The sequence below is a fragment of the Ostrinia furnacalis genome, unplaced genomic scaffold (genome assembly GCF_004193835.3).
Source record: "Ostrinia furnacalis isolate ACB-3 unplaced genomic scaffold, ASM419383v2 OfSCF1066, whole genome shotgun sequence".
Lineage (NCBI taxonomy): Eukaryota > Metazoa > Arthropoda > Insecta > Lepidoptera > Crambidae > Ostrinia > Ostrinia furnacalis.
Window position 1 is genome coordinate 814,391 of NW_021131305.1, and position 18,980 is coordinate 833,370.

General features: G+C 37.5%; 1 protein-coding gene and 1 non-coding gene across 3 annotated transcripts in view; one reads left to right on the top strand and one right to left on the bottom strand.

Annotated features, from left to right (window-relative positions):
- Positions 1-14,942, bottom strand: part of LOC114351018 (solute carrier family 23 member 2) — a 31,701-nt gene extending 16,759 nt beyond the window's left edge. Inside the window, exons 1-6 of one of the 2 annotated variants that reach the window (XM_028302054.1) lie at positions 14,803-14,942; positions 13,986-14,043; positions 11,054-11,164; positions 9,876-9,996; positions 6,235-6,468; positions 3,729-3,864 (exon numbers count right to left, since the gene is read on the bottom strand). In XM_028302054.1, the coding sequence (XP_028157855.1) occupies positions 3,729-3,864; positions 6,235-6,468; positions 9,876-9,996; positions 11,054-11,164; positions 13,986-14,036 (653 nt within the window). In that variant the 5' untranslated portion in view covers positions 14,037-14,043; positions 14,803-14,942. Of the gene's footprint in view, positions 1-3,728; positions 3,865-6,234; positions 6,469-9,875; positions 9,997-11,053; positions 11,165-12,288; positions 12,426-13,985; positions 14,044-14,802 lie in introns of those variants that run through there. The other variant, XM_028302055.1, reaches the window with a different exon arrangement.
- On the top strand, positions 7,653-7,724 carry TRNAA-CGC (transfer RNA alanine (anticodon CGC)). The gene has a single exon. It is a non-coding gene; the product is annotated as a tRNA-Ala (tRNA).
- Positions 14,943-18,980: the final 4,038 nt, after the last annotated feature.

Genomic DNA, 18,980 nt, shown 5'->3' on the forward strand with positions numbered 1-18,980 from the left:
CAACAATTTTTTAGACTCCAAATCCAGAACTGGGCAGTATTGAAAACATTTTTCAAAGAGGACCCAAATACTATGCTATCGTGAATACCCAACGGATAAATATACAAATAGATACATTTTAAATCCGGTGTATGTGTCGCAGGCAAATTGTATGATTCCGCATTTTACAAACGGCGTCGTCAGTTCACAAACGCTCGCTGCTCTATGAAATGCCGAAGGCAAAATGTAAATTGCCTGGGCACTTTATAATATGCCAAAACATTTGATAGCCAATTCAATTGCTGTTTACAAAATGCCGCGGCAAATTGAATTATTTAGTTCTTTTTCTTACCACGCGAGGCGCTGCTAATCAAAACAAGAAAAATGGCGTCGAGTCGTGGTGTTGTGATACAGAAAACAGTACAAATTTTACGTAATTAAAGGACTTTTCACAAAAAAAGACATTTATTATACTTAGTGAATTAAAAATATTTTACGATTCACAAATAGGAGCAGTGAAAAAGCTATGGAAAAATGAAATAGTTTTTGAGGTTATCCGGCACGTAAAAAACGCTAAGGTGACAATGGAATCTGGTGCTCGGACTGGTGGAGGACTGCTGCGGAATATGATTGGTTTAAAAAAATATTGCGTTGTCTTCTAGACTTCTTCTAGGTATAATTAAAAAGTAAGACTTAATTAAAGGACTGACTATCGAAACTTATTTTATGTCATAGTTTTATGTACCTACGTACGTCAATAGTTTAAATTAGTTTAGTGTTGTTTTTATTACGAAAATATTTTAATTACTTTAGGAGTAGCTAGTATTTTAGGTTTGTCTTACCTGAATAGATACCTACCTGATTTCTGAAATTAAGTCTGATTTGTCCAACATATGTTTTATGATGGTCACCCTATTGCAACAATCATAGTCGAAATTTTATCAATTGAACGAGTCGCCAATTTGCCTTCGGCATTTCATAGAACAGCGAGCGTTTGTAAACTGACGACGCCGTTTGTAAGAATGCGGAATCATACAATTTGCCTGCGACATATGCACGAGTAGCCTGTCACAAAGCATCGCTGCTCTTGGACTCTGTAATAACCCTACCACTGCTTCGGGACAATAAACGGGCCAGTGCTAAGAAGAAGCAGCGCAAGAAAATCAGAAGTACTATTGTATGTTTAGCAGTAGACGTTTTGTGGAGGAAATTATGATAGTGTTGATTGTTAGAAGATGCTATTTTAATGTAGGTAATATTTCTTTCTCAATTTTTCCTTTGAAACTTAGTCTGTTCTAGTGTTTAAATCAGGCCCTAGGTATTGCATGATGTAGGTTATTTAAATAGGGCAGGGCGTTATCAGGGTGATCGATACGCGCGGCCGTTCAACTCTGACCTTACCGCTGCAGCTACTAGCACCGAGCTACATAAAGGTTCGGCCAAACCAACGCGATCACACGCGATCACACGCGATCAGCCGCGTGCAGCGATGGCGACCAGACTTAGGCTGGTTTTAGAGTCAAGCTGACGTAAGCTGACCGTCTGCGCTGACAGCCAAATTGTATGAAGGGTCGGCGCCGGGCGATCAGCGTCACTCAGGAACGTTCCCTTCAATTACATACATATTGATCTGTCAGCGCCGACGATCAGCGAGCGGTCAGCGCGATTCTAAAACCCGCATTAAATGCATTGATCGCCATCGCTGCACGCCGGCTGATCGCGTAGTGATCGCGTTGGTTTGGCTGAACCTTAATACATTTGCAGTTCAAAGTTTAATAAAACACTGGCTTTGGTACGCAGTTACGTTAGCGTGGGTGTCACATAGTCTTCAACGCGAAGGCGTCCCCTTTTTTATCGTCGCTAAAGTAGGTACCTAAGTACTAATTGGTTTGCATTAGTATCAGCAATATGAGAAATTATTATTGCTACTTTATGAAATCGCGACAAAAAGTAGCCTAGATTAATCAAAATCATCATCACCATCATTATATCTATCATTAGTATGTATTTATTTATTATATATTTTATATATTATTTATGTATGTGTATATGTAGCATATTTGTTTTGCCTTGTCGCTTTGTTTTATTTAATTTTTTTTGTTATACCGCCAAACTACTTTTTCTGTATAACCCAAAGGTAAACTGGATGAGAATGCCTTATGGCATTAAGTTCGCCTAATGTTAATATTTTTGGCATTGAAGTATAAATAAATAAATAAAATCCTATTTATGAGTTACAAAAGGTGAAGTAGATTCACGTAGTCACAATTATGTTTATTGTCCGCCCCAGGTACAATGTAATTATACTTAAAAAACCTTCCTCTTGAATCACTCTATCTATTAAAAAACCGCATCAAAATCCGTTGCGAAGTTTTAAAGATCTCGTACATAGGGACAGACAGCGAAGCGACTTTGTTTTATTAAATGTAGTGATATACATGTACTGGTACATGATTCTGTACATTTGATGAATTCTTCATTAACTGTACATAAAAGCCCGTCGTTAATTAAGTACAATGGCACCCAAGAGATGTAGCATGATTCATGATGGCGGGAGCGAGCAGTGTCCAAAACAGGTCTATTGTGTTACGAAGGATTTCGACCCAAGTCCGGACTCCGGGCGAACTTACGGATCTACTTTCAAATTGGCCCGGATTCCAACCAAACATGCCTAAACTTTCGCAAATTCCAAATCGAAAAAGGACAGCATTCAAATAATGAGTAGATAATACTGGAAAAAGTAATTCAGATGGAAAATGGGCAACCAAAATAAAAGCAGTTTGCATCTTAATTAAAAAAGAAACAAATGAAATGTCACAAATAAAAGTTTGGCCGTAGGCGATTAATCGAAGAAAGAATGTAAAAAAATGTTTTCTTTGCATCTTAATTGCCAAACAAAAAACAAATGAAATGTCACTGCCTATTAACAGTTTGGCCGTCGGCGATTAACCTAAGAAAGAATGTAAAGATATTTTTTTCTTCTTAAATAAATGGCTGTGTGTCTATAAATAGCCAGTATCATGAAAAGTGTTCCAATTTGGAATTACTTTTTTAATTGGAATTCTTATCTAACTGCAGTCCATTTTTTTCACTGCCAGTTAATTATGAATTCAGATGGCTATAAATAGAAACTGCCACGTGACACGTGACCTCTGGCTAAATTCGGAACGTGGATGTAAACATTTTAATTGGCCGGAGCGCACGCGACGCAAACTTGCTCGTAAACGGTCAAGTATTTATGTAAGGGAAATATGAAAATGGGCGCTGAAAAATTATTTCTATCCAAGTTATGATTAGGTTCTGAAAGTTCTAGGTAAGTTAGGTATGGTCTTTCGTCAGTGTTAATTTATTTATTCAGTGGCTCTATGTAAGGAGAACCAAAGAATTCATTTAGCACGTTAGTTGTCTCCTTAGAATGGGGTCTAGGGTTGATGTCCCATGGACTTACAAAATGGTGAGATGAGAAATCAATTTATAAGTGACTCTAGTGTGACTATATCCATTATTCAGTTCGGATTGTCCAGGATTGTCAAATAAAAACATGAACTTTTCGTCTGGTATAAATTCCGCAATTAAGCTATAAATTCAGACATCAAATTCAACTTCTTTATTAGTATGAGGCCCTTTTCAGGGCACATACGTCCCAAAGTAGCATGCCTTACCATTTCGGGACAACATATCGGCTGGTGTTGTATTTGTCCTACGATTCCAACTTGCCGATGTGCGTAATTATGCTGGGTATTACTTACCCAGCTGCGATACCCCACTGCTGGGACGCGGCCTCAGCGGCGTGGTCGAACAGCGTGAGTCCCACGAGGGCCACAGTTGGAGCGATCGTGAGAGGTGTCACGAACCGCAGTAGTTGGCCGAAGATGCCGAAGTATCCTTAAAAGGAAAGGACACTTGTCTTAGAAATAACACCCGCTACGTCAGCGTGACGTCATATCGTTCGATTCTGTGTTAGAGTGGGAAGGCACGAGAAACTGGCCGCCGGCGCACCGCGACTAGTGTCCGANTTTTTAGTTAAATAAGTAATAACATCTGGAAAGCTTGGCTTATTTGTTGATAGCCATAATTCTTGTGCATACTTAGTCCATGCTACAATACATGGTTGGTATTGTTTTAATGTATTAACAGATATAGACACTGACATGATCTCGGATCTCATAATCTCACTGATTCCAGATTTTATGAAGGCCTGCCTGATAATACTCCTGCCATCAGTCTAGGTTCTTGTGCACAGGGTGTGGTTCTTTAGAATTTTGTAATATAAGTAAATCTTTAGTAAGTTTCAAAATTGATGGTTTGTGAACTAGCTATCTNCTGTGTTAGAGTGGGAAGGCACGAGAAACTGGCCGCCGGCGCACCGCGACACTTTGCTCGAGTGCTTGGCTGTGACGGACGTTCTCTCGGTTCAGGGACTGTGATATTTGTGACCTAGATCATTATTTCTGCCATAGGCATATTTCTTTATTGCGTTAAATTGATTTGTGGAATTATTGGTTTCGGTTATGTAATAAATCGATATCTGCTGGTGCCGTACATTACTTTTAAAAAGCACTCTCACCTCTGATCCTTAAGACTTGTATAATGAGGGTTTTCGCGTATGAAAAATCCGCCAGGTGGCAATACGTAGACGCGAGGTCCAAATGCTGCATGATTGGTTATTTTTGACATGACATTGACAGATATGTCAAAATCCACCAATCACGCAGCAGTCAGACCCCACATCCACGTCCTGGCGGGACTAGCGGGTCTTTCATACGCGAAAACCCTCATTACGAAGTTACAAGTTCGCACTTCGCACTCACGACATTTTTGAACGCTGATATTTGCTACATTTACTAGCTGGGAGTTATTGGTAATACAATAATTATTTATTAGTACTAATGTTCTAGTTAATCGTTCTCTTTATTCTCCTAATCAATTCAAACATCATAAAAAAGGGCCGTTGTAGTGAGTTCGTAATATGGAATTATTTGAAAACACTGTGGCAGGCCCTAGGATGGCCAGCATCGGATCCAGGAACAAGATAACCAGCTGGGAGCCTAAAGTCGCTTACAGACAGCTAGATTATAAGCCTGTAATAACACTTACTAAAGACCAACTGCAGCACCGCAGACACGGCTATCGCTCCCGTCAGCTCGCACATGCGACTGGTCCACACCAGGCGGCGCTGCTCCTCTGTCATGGCCCCCAACTCGCTTGCTTCAGGACACTGCCATGCTGGCAGCCCCAGGATGGCCAGCGTCGGCTCCAGGAACAAGAAAACCAGCTGGGAGCCTAAAGTCGCTTACAGCTAGGTTATGACGCCTATAATAACACTCACCAAAGACCAACTGCAGCACAGCAGACACGGCTATAGCTCCAGACAGCTCGCACATGCGACTGGTCCACACTAGTCGTCGCTGGTCCTCTGTCATGGCCCCCAACTCGCTTGCTTCAGGACACTGCCACGCTGGGAGAACTAGTATGGCCAGGGTCGGCACCAGGAGCAAGATATCCAGCTGGGAGCCTAAAGTCGCTTACAGCTAGATTTTAAGCCTGTAATAACACTTACCAAACACCAACTGCAGCACCGCAGACACGGCTATAGCTCCGGACAGCTCGCACATGCGACTGGTCCACACCAGGTGGCGCTGCTCCTCCGTCATGGCCCCCAACTCGCTAGCTTCAGGACATTGCCACGCTGGCAGCCCCAGGATGGCCAGCGTCGGCTCCAGGAACAAGATAGCCAACTGAGAGCTGAAAGTCACTAGCAATCAGGTTCTGAGGCCTGTAATACCACTTACCAAAGACCAACTGCAGCACCGCAGACACGGCTATAGCTCCCGACAGCTCGCACATGCGACTGGTCCATACTAGGCGGCGCTGCTCCTCCGTCATGGCCCCCAACTCGCTTGCTTCAGGACACTGCCACACTGGCAGCCCTAAGATGGCCAGCGTCGGCTCCAGGAACAAGATAACCAGCTGGGAGCCTAAAGTCGCTTACAGCTAGATTTTAAGCCTGTAATAACACTTACCAAAGACCAACTGCAGCACAACAGACACGGCTATCGCTCCTGACAGCTCGCACATGCGACTGGTCCACACCAGGCAGCGCTGCTCCTCCGTCATGGCCCCCAACTCGCTTGCTTCAGGACACTGCCATGCTGGCAGCCCCAGGATGGCCAGCGTCGGCTCCAGGAACAAGATAACCAGCTGGGAGCCTAAAGTCGCTTACAGCTAGGTTATGACGCCTATAATAACACTCACCAAAGACCAACTGCAGCACAGCAGACACGGCTATCGCTCCAGACAGCTCGCACATGCGACTGGTCCACACCAGGCGCCGCTGCTCCTCCGTCATCGCCCCCAACTCGCTTGCTTCAGGACATTGCCACGCTGGGAGCCCCAGGATGGCCAGGGTTGGTACTAGGAACGAGATGGTCCCGCCTTGGACTATGGGCAGCCGGCAGCCGAAGGTCGCTTGCAGCCAGGTTATGAGGCCTGGATTTCATAAAGTGTTATCTAAATATATTTTTGTGATGACAATAGGAAACACTATCGCACGACAACAATGAGTAAGTACCTTAATGATTCTGTGGATTTAGTCATACCAGGCCTGTTCATCTCCGCGAGTTTACATCGAAAACAAAACACGCACGATGGCCCACCTACAGGATACTATTCGACAAGGCCTCACATACGAGCGAACATTGACTCACGCACGCGTATTCTTGTGTATGATGGAAGAAAATAAAGAAAACGGTGTACTAAATACTGTGCAGTATTTAACTGCCTAAATAATAATAAAAACACAGAATGTACTTTTTTAAGTTGCCTCAAGAAACTGAGAGGTAANGAAAACGGTGTACTAAATACTGTGCAGTATTTAACTGCCTAAATAATAATAAAAACACAGAATGTACTTTTTTAAGTTGCCTCAAGAAACTGAGAGGTAAATAAGTAGTTAATATTATTCATGATAATTCATGCTAAATCATGTATTTCCTCCGCCATTTTCCGCAGTTTGGCACCTCACGTCACATCATTTTACCGAAGTCAGCCCTATAGCTTCAACGCAGTGCCGATCACTGAAGTTTGTCAACAAAATGGTGCTTGACTCTTGAGACAGGCTAAATTACACCATATTGTTAATGACATTGAGCATACATTTTTTTAAATACCTTCACTAAGTAAAACTTCTGTACGTAGTAGGTACTTATTATTATTCTGTGGTCATACTAAGATAAATAAAGTAGGTAAATTAAATATAAATATTTGGTAATTTACGGAGAAAAATATTTACTAAAAGATAATGTCTTAAGGCATTAAGTTCGCCTTTTGTACAGGGTTCAATCAGTGAATAACTTTTAATAAAAAACGTGAATGTATGTAGTGCGTGTGTAGGCAGATAATTAGTGACATTTATAAACGATTTCCTTTCGTGTTCACAACGAAATTATTTTCTTACGAAAATTCCTACCAACGAGTAGGTAACCGAGTAACATGCTATCACAATAACAAAATTAATTATGAGTTGTGTTGTGATAGTTCAATTTGGTATACAAACTGATTGCAACCTTCATTGCAAGGGCAGTGAAAGTTATGTGGGTAGACTAATAAATAATGCATTGCAATGGCACAGAATTTAGTACAAACTGTACGCAATTTTCGTCGGATCCTTCATCGGGGGTGTAACTCAGTGGTAGAGTGTCTGCTTCGCATGCTGAAAGTCCTGGGTTCAAATCCCAGCACCTCCACACCGTTACATTTTTGTTTCTGTTTTAATATTGGCTAACGAGATATTACGGATGACGGAACGATAACAATGTTTACTTATGATTCAGTGATTCATTTATTTTTACATTCTATTACAAACCTATTATAATTTACTTTGGGATTGATCCATTCAATAAAAAACATATAATTATTTAAGTAATTACATATTATAAACTTAGTAAACATTATTTGTTTAAATATTTGTGTATTAATTAGTTACTTTGTTTTATTAAAACTTATGTGATTGATTGATTGAATGAGTATTTTTTTACAAAAATTGTAACTCGATTCGTCGGTTATTTAAAAAGTAACTCTTTATGATGCTACTACGAGAGTAAGTGCACCTACTTTACAGTACCCTGTATTAAATTATACGAAAACTATTTTATAAAATTCAAATGTTTTACTTCTGTTATAGGGCAAAGTTAAAAACTTAAGTAGCAAAAAAGGTCCATGGTAAAGCTTTTAAAAGTGCATAAATGCTTCCTGAAAGTAAAGCATTTATTTTATAAAGTTCCTAGCGCCTGAAATAAACGAAAGGCAAAGTTTTCAAAATGGGAGTATTCGCAGCGAGCGGCCTTCAGGCCACACGCGGCGCTGACTATTAGAACAGACTCTTTAAATAATGAAGAGAAGTTTTAATAGTTCATTCAGTAGCCACGTAATATTTTTAATTAAATCTTTTTAAAGTTATCGACTTAAATTATATTTTACTAGCTTACTACAAGGTAAGACGACGGTTGATAGTAAAATTATTTACGATTTAATTTTCTTTTACAGTTACTGTTTATTGTATTGTAGGTAACACAGCCATGTTTATAAGTATTATTCGAATACATAACCTTAGATACATACAGAATACATAACATAGAGTAGAATACATTTGTCACCAACCCCTACTCTTCCCGCGGGTGTCGTAAGAGGCGACTTAGGGACTACACATCAAACAGAGAACGGGTAGCAGCGCTCTCTGACAAACATCAATCTTTCAAACTGCGATCTCCAACCCGCCTGCCAAGCGTGGGGATTATGGCAAAACCCTCCACTATAGTGGAGGAGGCTCATAGTCCAGTAGTGGACTGTAAAGGGCTGTTGATGATGATGATGATGACATAACCTTAGTGGTCAACTGATTTTTCCATTGTAACGTCCTGGGTTCAACTCCTAGGAAAGACAAATTGGGAATGTTAATGTGACACAACTATTAAGCCCTGTCTAACTGCGGCGGTAGCGGCATATAAAGTCTGACAAGTTATTGTTATAATCATACGGTGATAAATGAAGATTGCAAACAACACAGTGACGTATGTAGTGTTTGTTATGTACTATTTTGCAACCAAATGAGCTGTCATCCTTCCTTATTGACCTATATTATGTATAATAAAAGTTCGGATTACGATTTATTCCATTACTAAGTACTACCAAGACAATATCAGATAACAAACTGGATTTTAATCTAGATTTTCTAGATATTTTAGACTCATAGCACTGCTATAAAGTAAAGTAATAAATACGCTTGCACGAAGTACGAACCCAGTGGAAGGTTTTCATTACCGATTCATGATCTGAGAAACGTTCGTAACTTACTTAGAGGTATTTGCATTGCTTGGTTCGCAAAGTAAGAAGCTAGATTAATAAGGTATCTAAAAGTTAATTTGTACCTCAGTAGAGGTAAATGCAGTTAATTAAAATCAGAAACTTCTTTCGCGACTTGCAGTAGATTGAGTATAAACTAGGCCTACATACTGTATTAATGCAAAAGTAAGAAGCCGACTTTCTGAGTATCTATTTACCAGTTCTATTCCCAATCTATCATTATAGTCAAAGCCCTGTATAGTCAGAAAAAAAAGTTGGTCACAGTCAAAAATTGACATTGGCCACAAACGAGATGCGATGTATCGATATTTTTTTACTTCCCCACTAAAACCACCAAGATTTTCTTGACATGTAACCCACTTTAGAAAGAAAGAAAGAAAAAAATATATTTGGTATCAAAGATATTACAATACAAATCAACATAAAGAGCAAAAAAAAGAATTATTTTTACGCTTGTAGGTGCGCGTGCGGCGACCCAGGCGTATGATTTGGCAGGTACCTAATATAGACATACCTATAAGTAGATATCAACTCACCAGTGACGAAGATCATGGTGGAGATGATGTTGGAGCGGTCAGGGTCTGTCTCCTGCATGCAAAGCGCCGGGCATAAAATGAACGGGATGGCCACGATGGCTCCAATCATCGTCAGGTAGTGCTGTGGGCAATACCATCACTTCAATTAGAGACAGTGAAAGTGATACATGATAATAGTGTACACTCCCAGGGATTTCACAACACAGGGTTGAGGCTTTACTGAACTTGCTAATACAAAAAAAAATGGCCAAGTGCGTGTCGTGCCACGCGCAGTGTAGGGTTCCGTAGTTGTCCATCGTTACCACAATATATTTCAGAAGCAAGCAATTACTTAATCTAAAGTAACTTTTCATATTTTCTTCGAAGGATTTTTTACTGGTTAAGAAATTGTATAATACATTAGTCAAATGACTATTATTATAATACTCTTAAACTAACTGATGTATCTTAACCGTTATAATTTTCCTTGAAAGTTCATGAAAAGCAGCAAAATTACGAATTTTTCCAGATTTTTCAAGGGAACAATTTAGTTTTTAGAGGGGGTGGACGCCCTACTCGAACAAAAATTGGCACTTTAAAATTTAATGATTTGCAAACAGATCCCTAAATGGAAAAATTGTCTTAGAAACCCCTAAGCCATTTTAAAAGACCTATTCAACGATACCCCACACGATGGGACGAACCCTAAAAACCAACTATCATTTGGGGTGAAAAGTTTCTTTCCATTCACCTTTGTAATATTACAACTGAAAATTCAGTCATTGTTTGCATTATAATATTTTTTAAAACATTTGTTTACATTTTTGCATCTCTTTCAAGTCATAATTTCATTTCCTCTCATTAAAACCTTTTCCGGGAGACTCCCGGATGTCTTCCAAACTAGGGCAAATCCGGGAAATTTCAATTTCCAGTAGGATGGCAGTTCTGCCCATTAGCACAGAATAAATAACCCTTAGCCCCTTTGACTACCTTTACCACTCGTTCAAATACGTTTTAAACATACCATAATGAGATAAATAATGAACTGATCAGCAAAATATCTTATTGCAGTGTCTAAGTAGCTCAGATGGAAGACCAGTCGCCCGGCAAGCGAAAGGTCGTGGGTTCGACTCCCGCCTTAGGAAGTTCGATTTTTTCAAGTCATTTATAATTTACAAAATATCTTAGCCCTTTATTACCTGTAAAGCCATGAAGATGCACAGGTACCATGGTGGAATGTCATCGATGCCATAAGTGACGTTTCCTTCCCGAACGGCGGCGCCATTTTGTTTCCCTTCTTCGTCAGGGTTCTGTGAAACAGAAATAAACTAAATGCACTTAACTACTACGATAAAATCTAACTCGGGTTTAACAGGGTTACATTAAAATTGGTTCTAGAGTTGCAGCAGAGACAGTACCGATAAATGAATGGATAAAACAGTGTTACACAAAATGGCGTGACTCAACGGGAACAAACGAAATGAAATTATCTTTCTTTCTTGCAAGAAATAATTACGATGATTCATTCAGCGTTGTTCGCAAATGACATTAAATCCCCAAAAACCTAAATTTTGTGCTAGGTATCTTTATCAGAGATCTGTGAAACATGATATCTGAAAGATTTGTTTCGAGCTATCAATAACTTTAGCTAGGTACATGTGGTGAAACTGGCCCTTAGCTTACCTACTATAAAAACTTAGTAACCGGGCCTTAGTAACATTAGCTTACTTAATAATGAGAAAATTGCACCATAATAATTAGCCTTATACAATGTATGCTTTGAAATTAATTGGTAATAGTAATTAGGTACCTAAAAAGTAGGCTGCAACAAAATAAAAATACCTAATACTGTCAATGTTTTTATTTGAAACCTTAACCTATTTAACAAGTTTGTCACATTCACAAACTATTGGTTCTTGCAATAAACCCTTGTCCTTGGCCTCGTACTAACCCGGTAGTCTCGGAGTGCTAAAAGTTTTTGTAAACAGTCAAGTTAAATCCATCACATTGTGGTGATAAATAATTACGAGTATGGTGAATGATGGTTAGATATGTTATTTAACCAGCTTCACACACATTAAAATTGGTTCAGCAGTTTTTCTAGGAAATTCTAGCCGCGAAAACGTAACACAGACATACTTAGTACCTACCTACCTACCTACATAGTTCATTGTTAGAAGGTCGGTAGTAACGATCACGGCATAGTTTCGAGAGAGATGTTTAGGTTATACTTATTACCATAGAAGTTTTACTAATCAAACATTACTATTTTCATGCAGAACACACGTTTCCAATAGGCTACATTTTAATTTTTTTAAACATGTAGGTAAGCGACATAAAACACAGGTCGTAAACCACTTATTATGTAATGTGTGTAGGTAATAGGTAAGTATTGTTCATGTTTTCAATTAAAGAAGCAAGTTAGTTACTTTACCACACTATCCACAACGGTGTATGAACATTTGCGTTTATCCATAGGCACCTATTAAGTAATTCACAACAAATCCTTAAAATTTCAGGTCTTTTTAGGAACATAACCACAAAATAATACACAGAAAATATCGTACAGTGCATAATACTTACTCACAAGACTTAAATTCGCTTGCAAATCAAAATCGAAACGTGAAGTTGGTTCTAATCTCGTCCATCAATCCAAAAAGAATCTTACCTTGCAGGCTTTGATTGCATTTTCCCATAAAAGATTACAGTTGCATAAAATGCATTATTTTATCAATCCTTTTTAGCCGTATCGAAATAAGGTTTAATGTACTTTGCAGGGAACAGGCTTGAAGTTTGCAACTAAAATTAGCGTCTTTATTTGCCAAGAGATGTTGTTCTTAGTAGTTTTATGCACGGGACTTCATACCATTCATTCTTCTTGAAGTCTTCTTTCATTTAAACTTGCTCTAGAAAGGGAGCAGTGTCAGGGTCTCAGGGATGTCATCGCGCAGTTGGAAGTAAACCCTAATATTAGCTATAGGTTAGCTTGAAATGGAAACTTATTAATCTCATTAAGTATTTCCCTATTTTAGATATGGAACATGTTTAATACTGCTGCGTCTTAAGAAAATAGTGTTATTATGCCTATACCTATCCATGAGTTTCTAATTGTCCTATAACCCTTTTCCTAAATAACTGTAGATACTAGTAAACAAACCTATGGAAGTGCAAGACATCTAAAAAACATTCTGTAGTTCTAAAGGTGATCTTCAAAGCAATATTACTTCAGGATCAATGTTCCATAAGAGTTACTGACTTTGTCTCTGTAATGCATAGATAATAAGAAATTAGCGTGAATAACATTCGGGTACTCTCAAAAAAAGGAGTCAACGAGGGCAACCAGGTCATTTGCATACCGGACAGATACCCGCGTCTGTTAAAATAAAATAAAAATACGAAAAACCGAATGATACCTGTATTTAGACTGCAATTGATAATTCAGAAAAACTCGTCATTTCCTGGAGATCCACTTGTTTCTTCCAAAGTATGGATTCTGTAGCTCAGATTGACCATGCTAAGAAAGGGATCGGAAAGGAAAATGCGTCGTGGAAAATGCAACGGATTTTAAATTTAGACGCAAATTATGCATTCTAGACCCTGAGATTAGAACCACTGCTGGACACAGGCCTCTCCCAAGTATTTCCATAACGACCGGTCCTATCCTGCCCGCATCCAGCGGGGTTACTCCGAAAAACGTTATCTGAAGTTTCAAATGTTACCATCCCTCTCACGTAAAGCGAGATGCCAGCATGAGCGACTGTGACAGATAGAGCCGAAACTGCATAAACAGCGTTTCGGAGTAAACCAGCAATTTCTTCCCGCGTTACTTACTTCGAGCAAACTTACCTATTTTTTATCCTCCGCCGATGTAGGTACCATAACAAGATTAACGAGAGGCAAGCAAAAATATTGCGGATTCTTCACCTCAATTATTCTTATTATTTTTTACTAGCTGACCTGGCGAACTTTGTACCGCCTATGTTCAAAAAAGGATTCTAATGGTGACAATGACATATAAAAACATCTTAGAATGGTAAAAGATTTTTCAAATCGGTCCATTAAGTTCGGAGCCTTCAATACAAACAAACTATCAATCAAATCTTTCCTCGAATATTAGTGTAGACAACTTACCGTGTCACTGAGCACGTTTTGTAGTCCAATTTGGATATTGTGGTGCACCATGCTGAAACTGAAAATATTTAATTAAATATAAAAGACAATAAAATAATTAAGGACCAGACTACGCACTATGCAACTATGCACTATGCAAATGTAGGTATTTAAAAACTTCCCTTCTATGATCCGAGTTAAAAACACATTGAATGAAAGTCATTCGTGTTTTTATACCTACATTTTGTGTTGTTAAATAATAACAATTATGATGACAACGAGAGAAAAGAATTTGTTCTGTTTGTATCGAGTGTTTTATGGGCAGATGGGATCAAGAAAACTACTAAATAATATTTTTTAAACTAGGTAGTTCAGTTCAGATTTATGTAATTTCTTGATAAGTAGCAGGTTTATTGTATGGCTATAAGCACCTAAAGTAGGTAGAGACTTATTAATAAATATGTTCTACATAACTCGCATATGCATCTCGTTGATCAATTAGTGGTCGTATGAGAATTAGCATTTAATTTAATACCGGTCTTATTATTATTGTTATCAATCACGTTTACTTAGAACAAACCATGTAGTTAGGTAGAGGCATAAATAGGTAGAGGCTAAGAACCTACCTGAAAAAAGTAACTACCTAGGTAGGAATGTAGGTTAGACAATTTTTTCAATGCATAGGTACATTATTTCAAATTCAGTTGCGCATAGAGAAATTACCAAAACAATTATTATCATATCAAGAAAAAGTATAAATTCGTTTCTGAAAAAATGAAACAGACAAAAACGATCATTTAAAAAAATCTAAAACCCTAAAAACTAAGTAAAGACTTACCGTTATTGATATCTTGGTAATCATTTAATTAATGCACATCACAACAGACTAGTTTTCACAGTTCATCGATTTATATAGAGATTCCTTTCAGAGGAGCGCGCGCGCATCCAAACGAGTTGCGCCAATCAACTGAGACAATTATTAGTATCTGAGAATACCTCTTGTGTAGTCAATCAAACGATTTTACACTTTAACTTGTTGATATAGAGTCGAAAACATCGTCTACACTCAAATCATCGCCAGTTATGTTGATATGATAGTCATTAAGTAGGACTGGATTTAGTAGGGTAGGTTCATTGATACCTAAGACAGCGGTAATTTATTAATTAATTAAACCATCAAAATTTTACAAATATTTTAAAAAAATGTAGAGCCCGTCTTAATAATCGTGTCCGAAGTGTTATTGTCAAACACATTAACTACGAGTCGTCGTGACTACGACAATGTATTAAAAAACACGACACAAAAGCAATTTTAACTGCATCGCAAAAGTCGCAAAACACCCCGCTGTCTGTCGAAGCTTTTAAGCAAGTTAGTACTTTAAAAAAATTAAGATTGTTTTGACCTTACCTTTATCTGATGAAAATCTTAGTCTGTCGAGGCATGTTTTCATGGTTAGGATTTACTACGGTGCCCAAATCTTGAGTTGAGTTTACTTGAGTTGAGATCAAATGCCACAACATATGGGAAACAAATTTTTGTCGATAATTCATAACGAAAACTACCAAAAATAATACAAAATCTCGAAAATAATTTCAAATGAACTCACTTTTTTCAGCAAACACCACAGAGTAGCTAACTAAAAACACTTTTCATTTGTTTAAATTACGCGGCAATTTTTAAAAAAAGAACGAGGGTGGTCACTTCGCAACTTTTTTTTATAATATGAAGCATGCAGAGGCATAATGATCGGCGGAGTGATGTCTTTAGCCCTTTAGCGCTCGATTAAAAAAAATAATTTAAAACAAAATTCATCTCATCTCTTCGTCATAATTCAAATAACCCATTTACTTCATGGTCACCTAGAATGCGTAAGTAACTCAGATTTAAAATTACCTATCTAAACGTTACTTATATATATTTATTTAAAACTTTAATGCCAAATTTTGTACATAAAGCGAACTTCATGCACTAAAGCATTCTCGACCAGTTTACCTTTGGGTTGAGCAGAAAAGAAATTAATAGATAGGAACTAACATTAAACGGTGGTAATACAAAAAATCTGTAAGATTTAACATTATATGATAAAAACAAGATTTTTAGTTAAGTAATTCTTTTTATTATTAAACGTGCTATAGACAAGTTCAGTAGGTATACAGGGTGTTTCTTGTAAGGTGTCAAGCCGAAGGCAGGTGATAGGTGAGGACTAGATCTATCGATTTCACCCCCATGTATGTTCTACGATTTTTCGTAGTTTAGAAGTTATCGTTAATTTTGTGATTTTTTCAAATTTTATGACCTAGTGGCTTAATTTTTTTTTATCTTTTTTTTGGGTTGACTTTTCTCAGATTTCTTTTTTTTGACAGATTCCCTATTAGTTGCAGATATTTGTAAAAAATAATCACCTTCCTATCTTTGATGCAAAATACAAAATTTTTGCTAGAAACATAAAAAATATGCTTTTAGCAGAACATTCTAAAATTTTCAACTGAAATGTATGAGAAAAAAAAAGAATTTCCATAGGTCCAAAATAATTTTAAAAACTGCGCAGTTTTCTAAACTTTCATAATAACACAAAAAAACATGTACTTAATAGGCCATTATTTTCTGTAATCGCTCCACTAAAGTGGTAAGTCGGAGATTCCGTTACATGTTTTTGACTTTCTTAGGACTAAGTAATATTTGCAATCCCCTAAGTTTACGTTATGTAGAACACATTTAGAGACACTAACTGAAAAGATTTTTCTATCCACAACGTGGAAGCTCTTGCTCTTCATCTGGTATACAAAAGGGAATATGAAAATATTGATGAACTGCGGACAAAGCTGACTGAAGCACAAAACCATATTAGAATGCAAGAAGCTTTTGTAAATTTACGAATAATTGTTTTGCGTCGTTGTCGAATGTGCATTCAGGTCAGCGGCGGACATTTTGAACATTNTCGATAGATCTAGTCCTCACCTATCACCTGCCTTCGGCTTGACACCTTACAAGAAACACCCTGTATACAAATTGCACAGTTAATCTAACGCAATATTGATCTAAAATTTGCAGGAACTTGCATTACATGCCGTGTCTTTAATATTTTTTTAAAATAAATGAATCTACTATAAATAATAATAAACCTGTATTTTACCGTTCTTTTTACACTCTTATTTTACAATGTAATTAAATTACTCAACCGTATCATTATATCACATCATCATATTAAAATTTCATGATAGTAATAAAAACAAAAAATTCTAATTTACCTACGTGCGCCAACAGACCTTTTCAATATCGCAAACAAATGGGGTGGACTAACATCAATATCGAATAGAGTTATTTAAGACTGTTTTTGATTGCTATAGTGAAGCCTTGTTAATATCACTAATCTGTCTTAAGGCCCGATTCGACCAAACTTTTATCCGAGAATAACTCCTGGTATAACTGGCACATTGACAGTTTCAGTACAAATATGTTAATAGTGACGATTTATTCTGAGATTTATTTACTCTTGTTTGGTCGAATCCACCCTTAGTTTTTTATCATTATCTACTTAAAATTGTCAAGCAAGGACTATAGTAAAACGCCTATCTTGTATTACTCATAATAAGAAGAAGGTAGACAAGTCATTAATCGGCTAGTTGACGCCGTTAAGAATTTAATTGCTGGTGGCAGATTTGATGCCACCGTCAGTTGCCACAATATTTTGAATTTTAATAAGATAACATAAGGTTTTAAAACCAACGATTAATTCTAAAGCGCAATATCAACAAAAAAACATTACCTATCTTAGCCCTGAAAACTGAATAAAAGTTATTAATTTAATACCAATAAATGATGACCTAATAAAATTGCTATCAAGATCGCGTTTTCATAGCTCATAAAACGTTCATAGGTGTTGTTAAACATCGCAAAGGACCCTTGTCCTATATTGTCAACTGTTAACAAGACAAAATACCAGTTTACTCCTGTATCCGACAAACTATTAATGATATCAAATTTCTGACTTCACCATACCATTTATATGACCATGTTAACATGGGCTAGTGTCGGCTCATATATACCCATTTACCTAACACCCTGTATAAAGAAAGAAAATACTTATGCTTTAACATCTCGACAAAACGATAGGAATGCTCGCAACACTGAAGCTTTTAAAGGCACGAATACTAGTTTCACTAGCATAAAATCAGTATTTAACAAAAATGGCACAAACATATTTTATTTCAATATTGCCCAGCCTGCATGCGACGAATTTCAGTAACCAATTATTGCTAATTGTAACAACAGCAACGCGGACTGCGACGCCAACCAATGACAGGGAAGCGTTCAATACTTTCGTCTTCGAATCGTTTGCGTTTTCGACAAAATATGACACCCAGTCTTCGAATTCAACGATAACGTGACTATCTCGATTGTCAAAATTAGTTTCGTGCTACGATTTCTCATACTAAGTTCACTTTACGACATATTCATAGGGCCGCTGTTTATGTTTTCATACTTACGTCCATATTCACAAACGATGAAACAGAAAATCGAACGCACTTCGTTGAATAGAGCTCTGTGATTGGTTCATGTGTCACCCTGTGCGTCCACGCGCACTGTGAGACCTCATAGTAATGTTTGTGAATACGGGCGTAAATCTGTTGATGGCGATTCGAATACGCAAACGATTCGAAGTCGAACGTTTTTTTTTCGTGCTGTAGCTTGTTTCCATAAATTTCGCAAGTTGCAATTTTATTGTACAATTTAGCAACCGGTTGCTAAGATTCGTAAGAGATCCGAAGGGCTAAATAATAAAATAAATCATTAGAAGTCAATGTCGTTTTAACTCGAATCACTGACTTGTCTTTTTTCATCTTAAGAAAATAAACAGAAAGTGAATAATTCACATAATAACTTTTGCAGCGCCATAGGTATTATACGAAATTTAATCACACTAGACTAGACAATGTGATAAAAGTATTCATAAACATTTTAGCACCTAATTTGTAGCGAATAGGGATGTTTCCTGGGTAAAAAAGCAAGAGTTT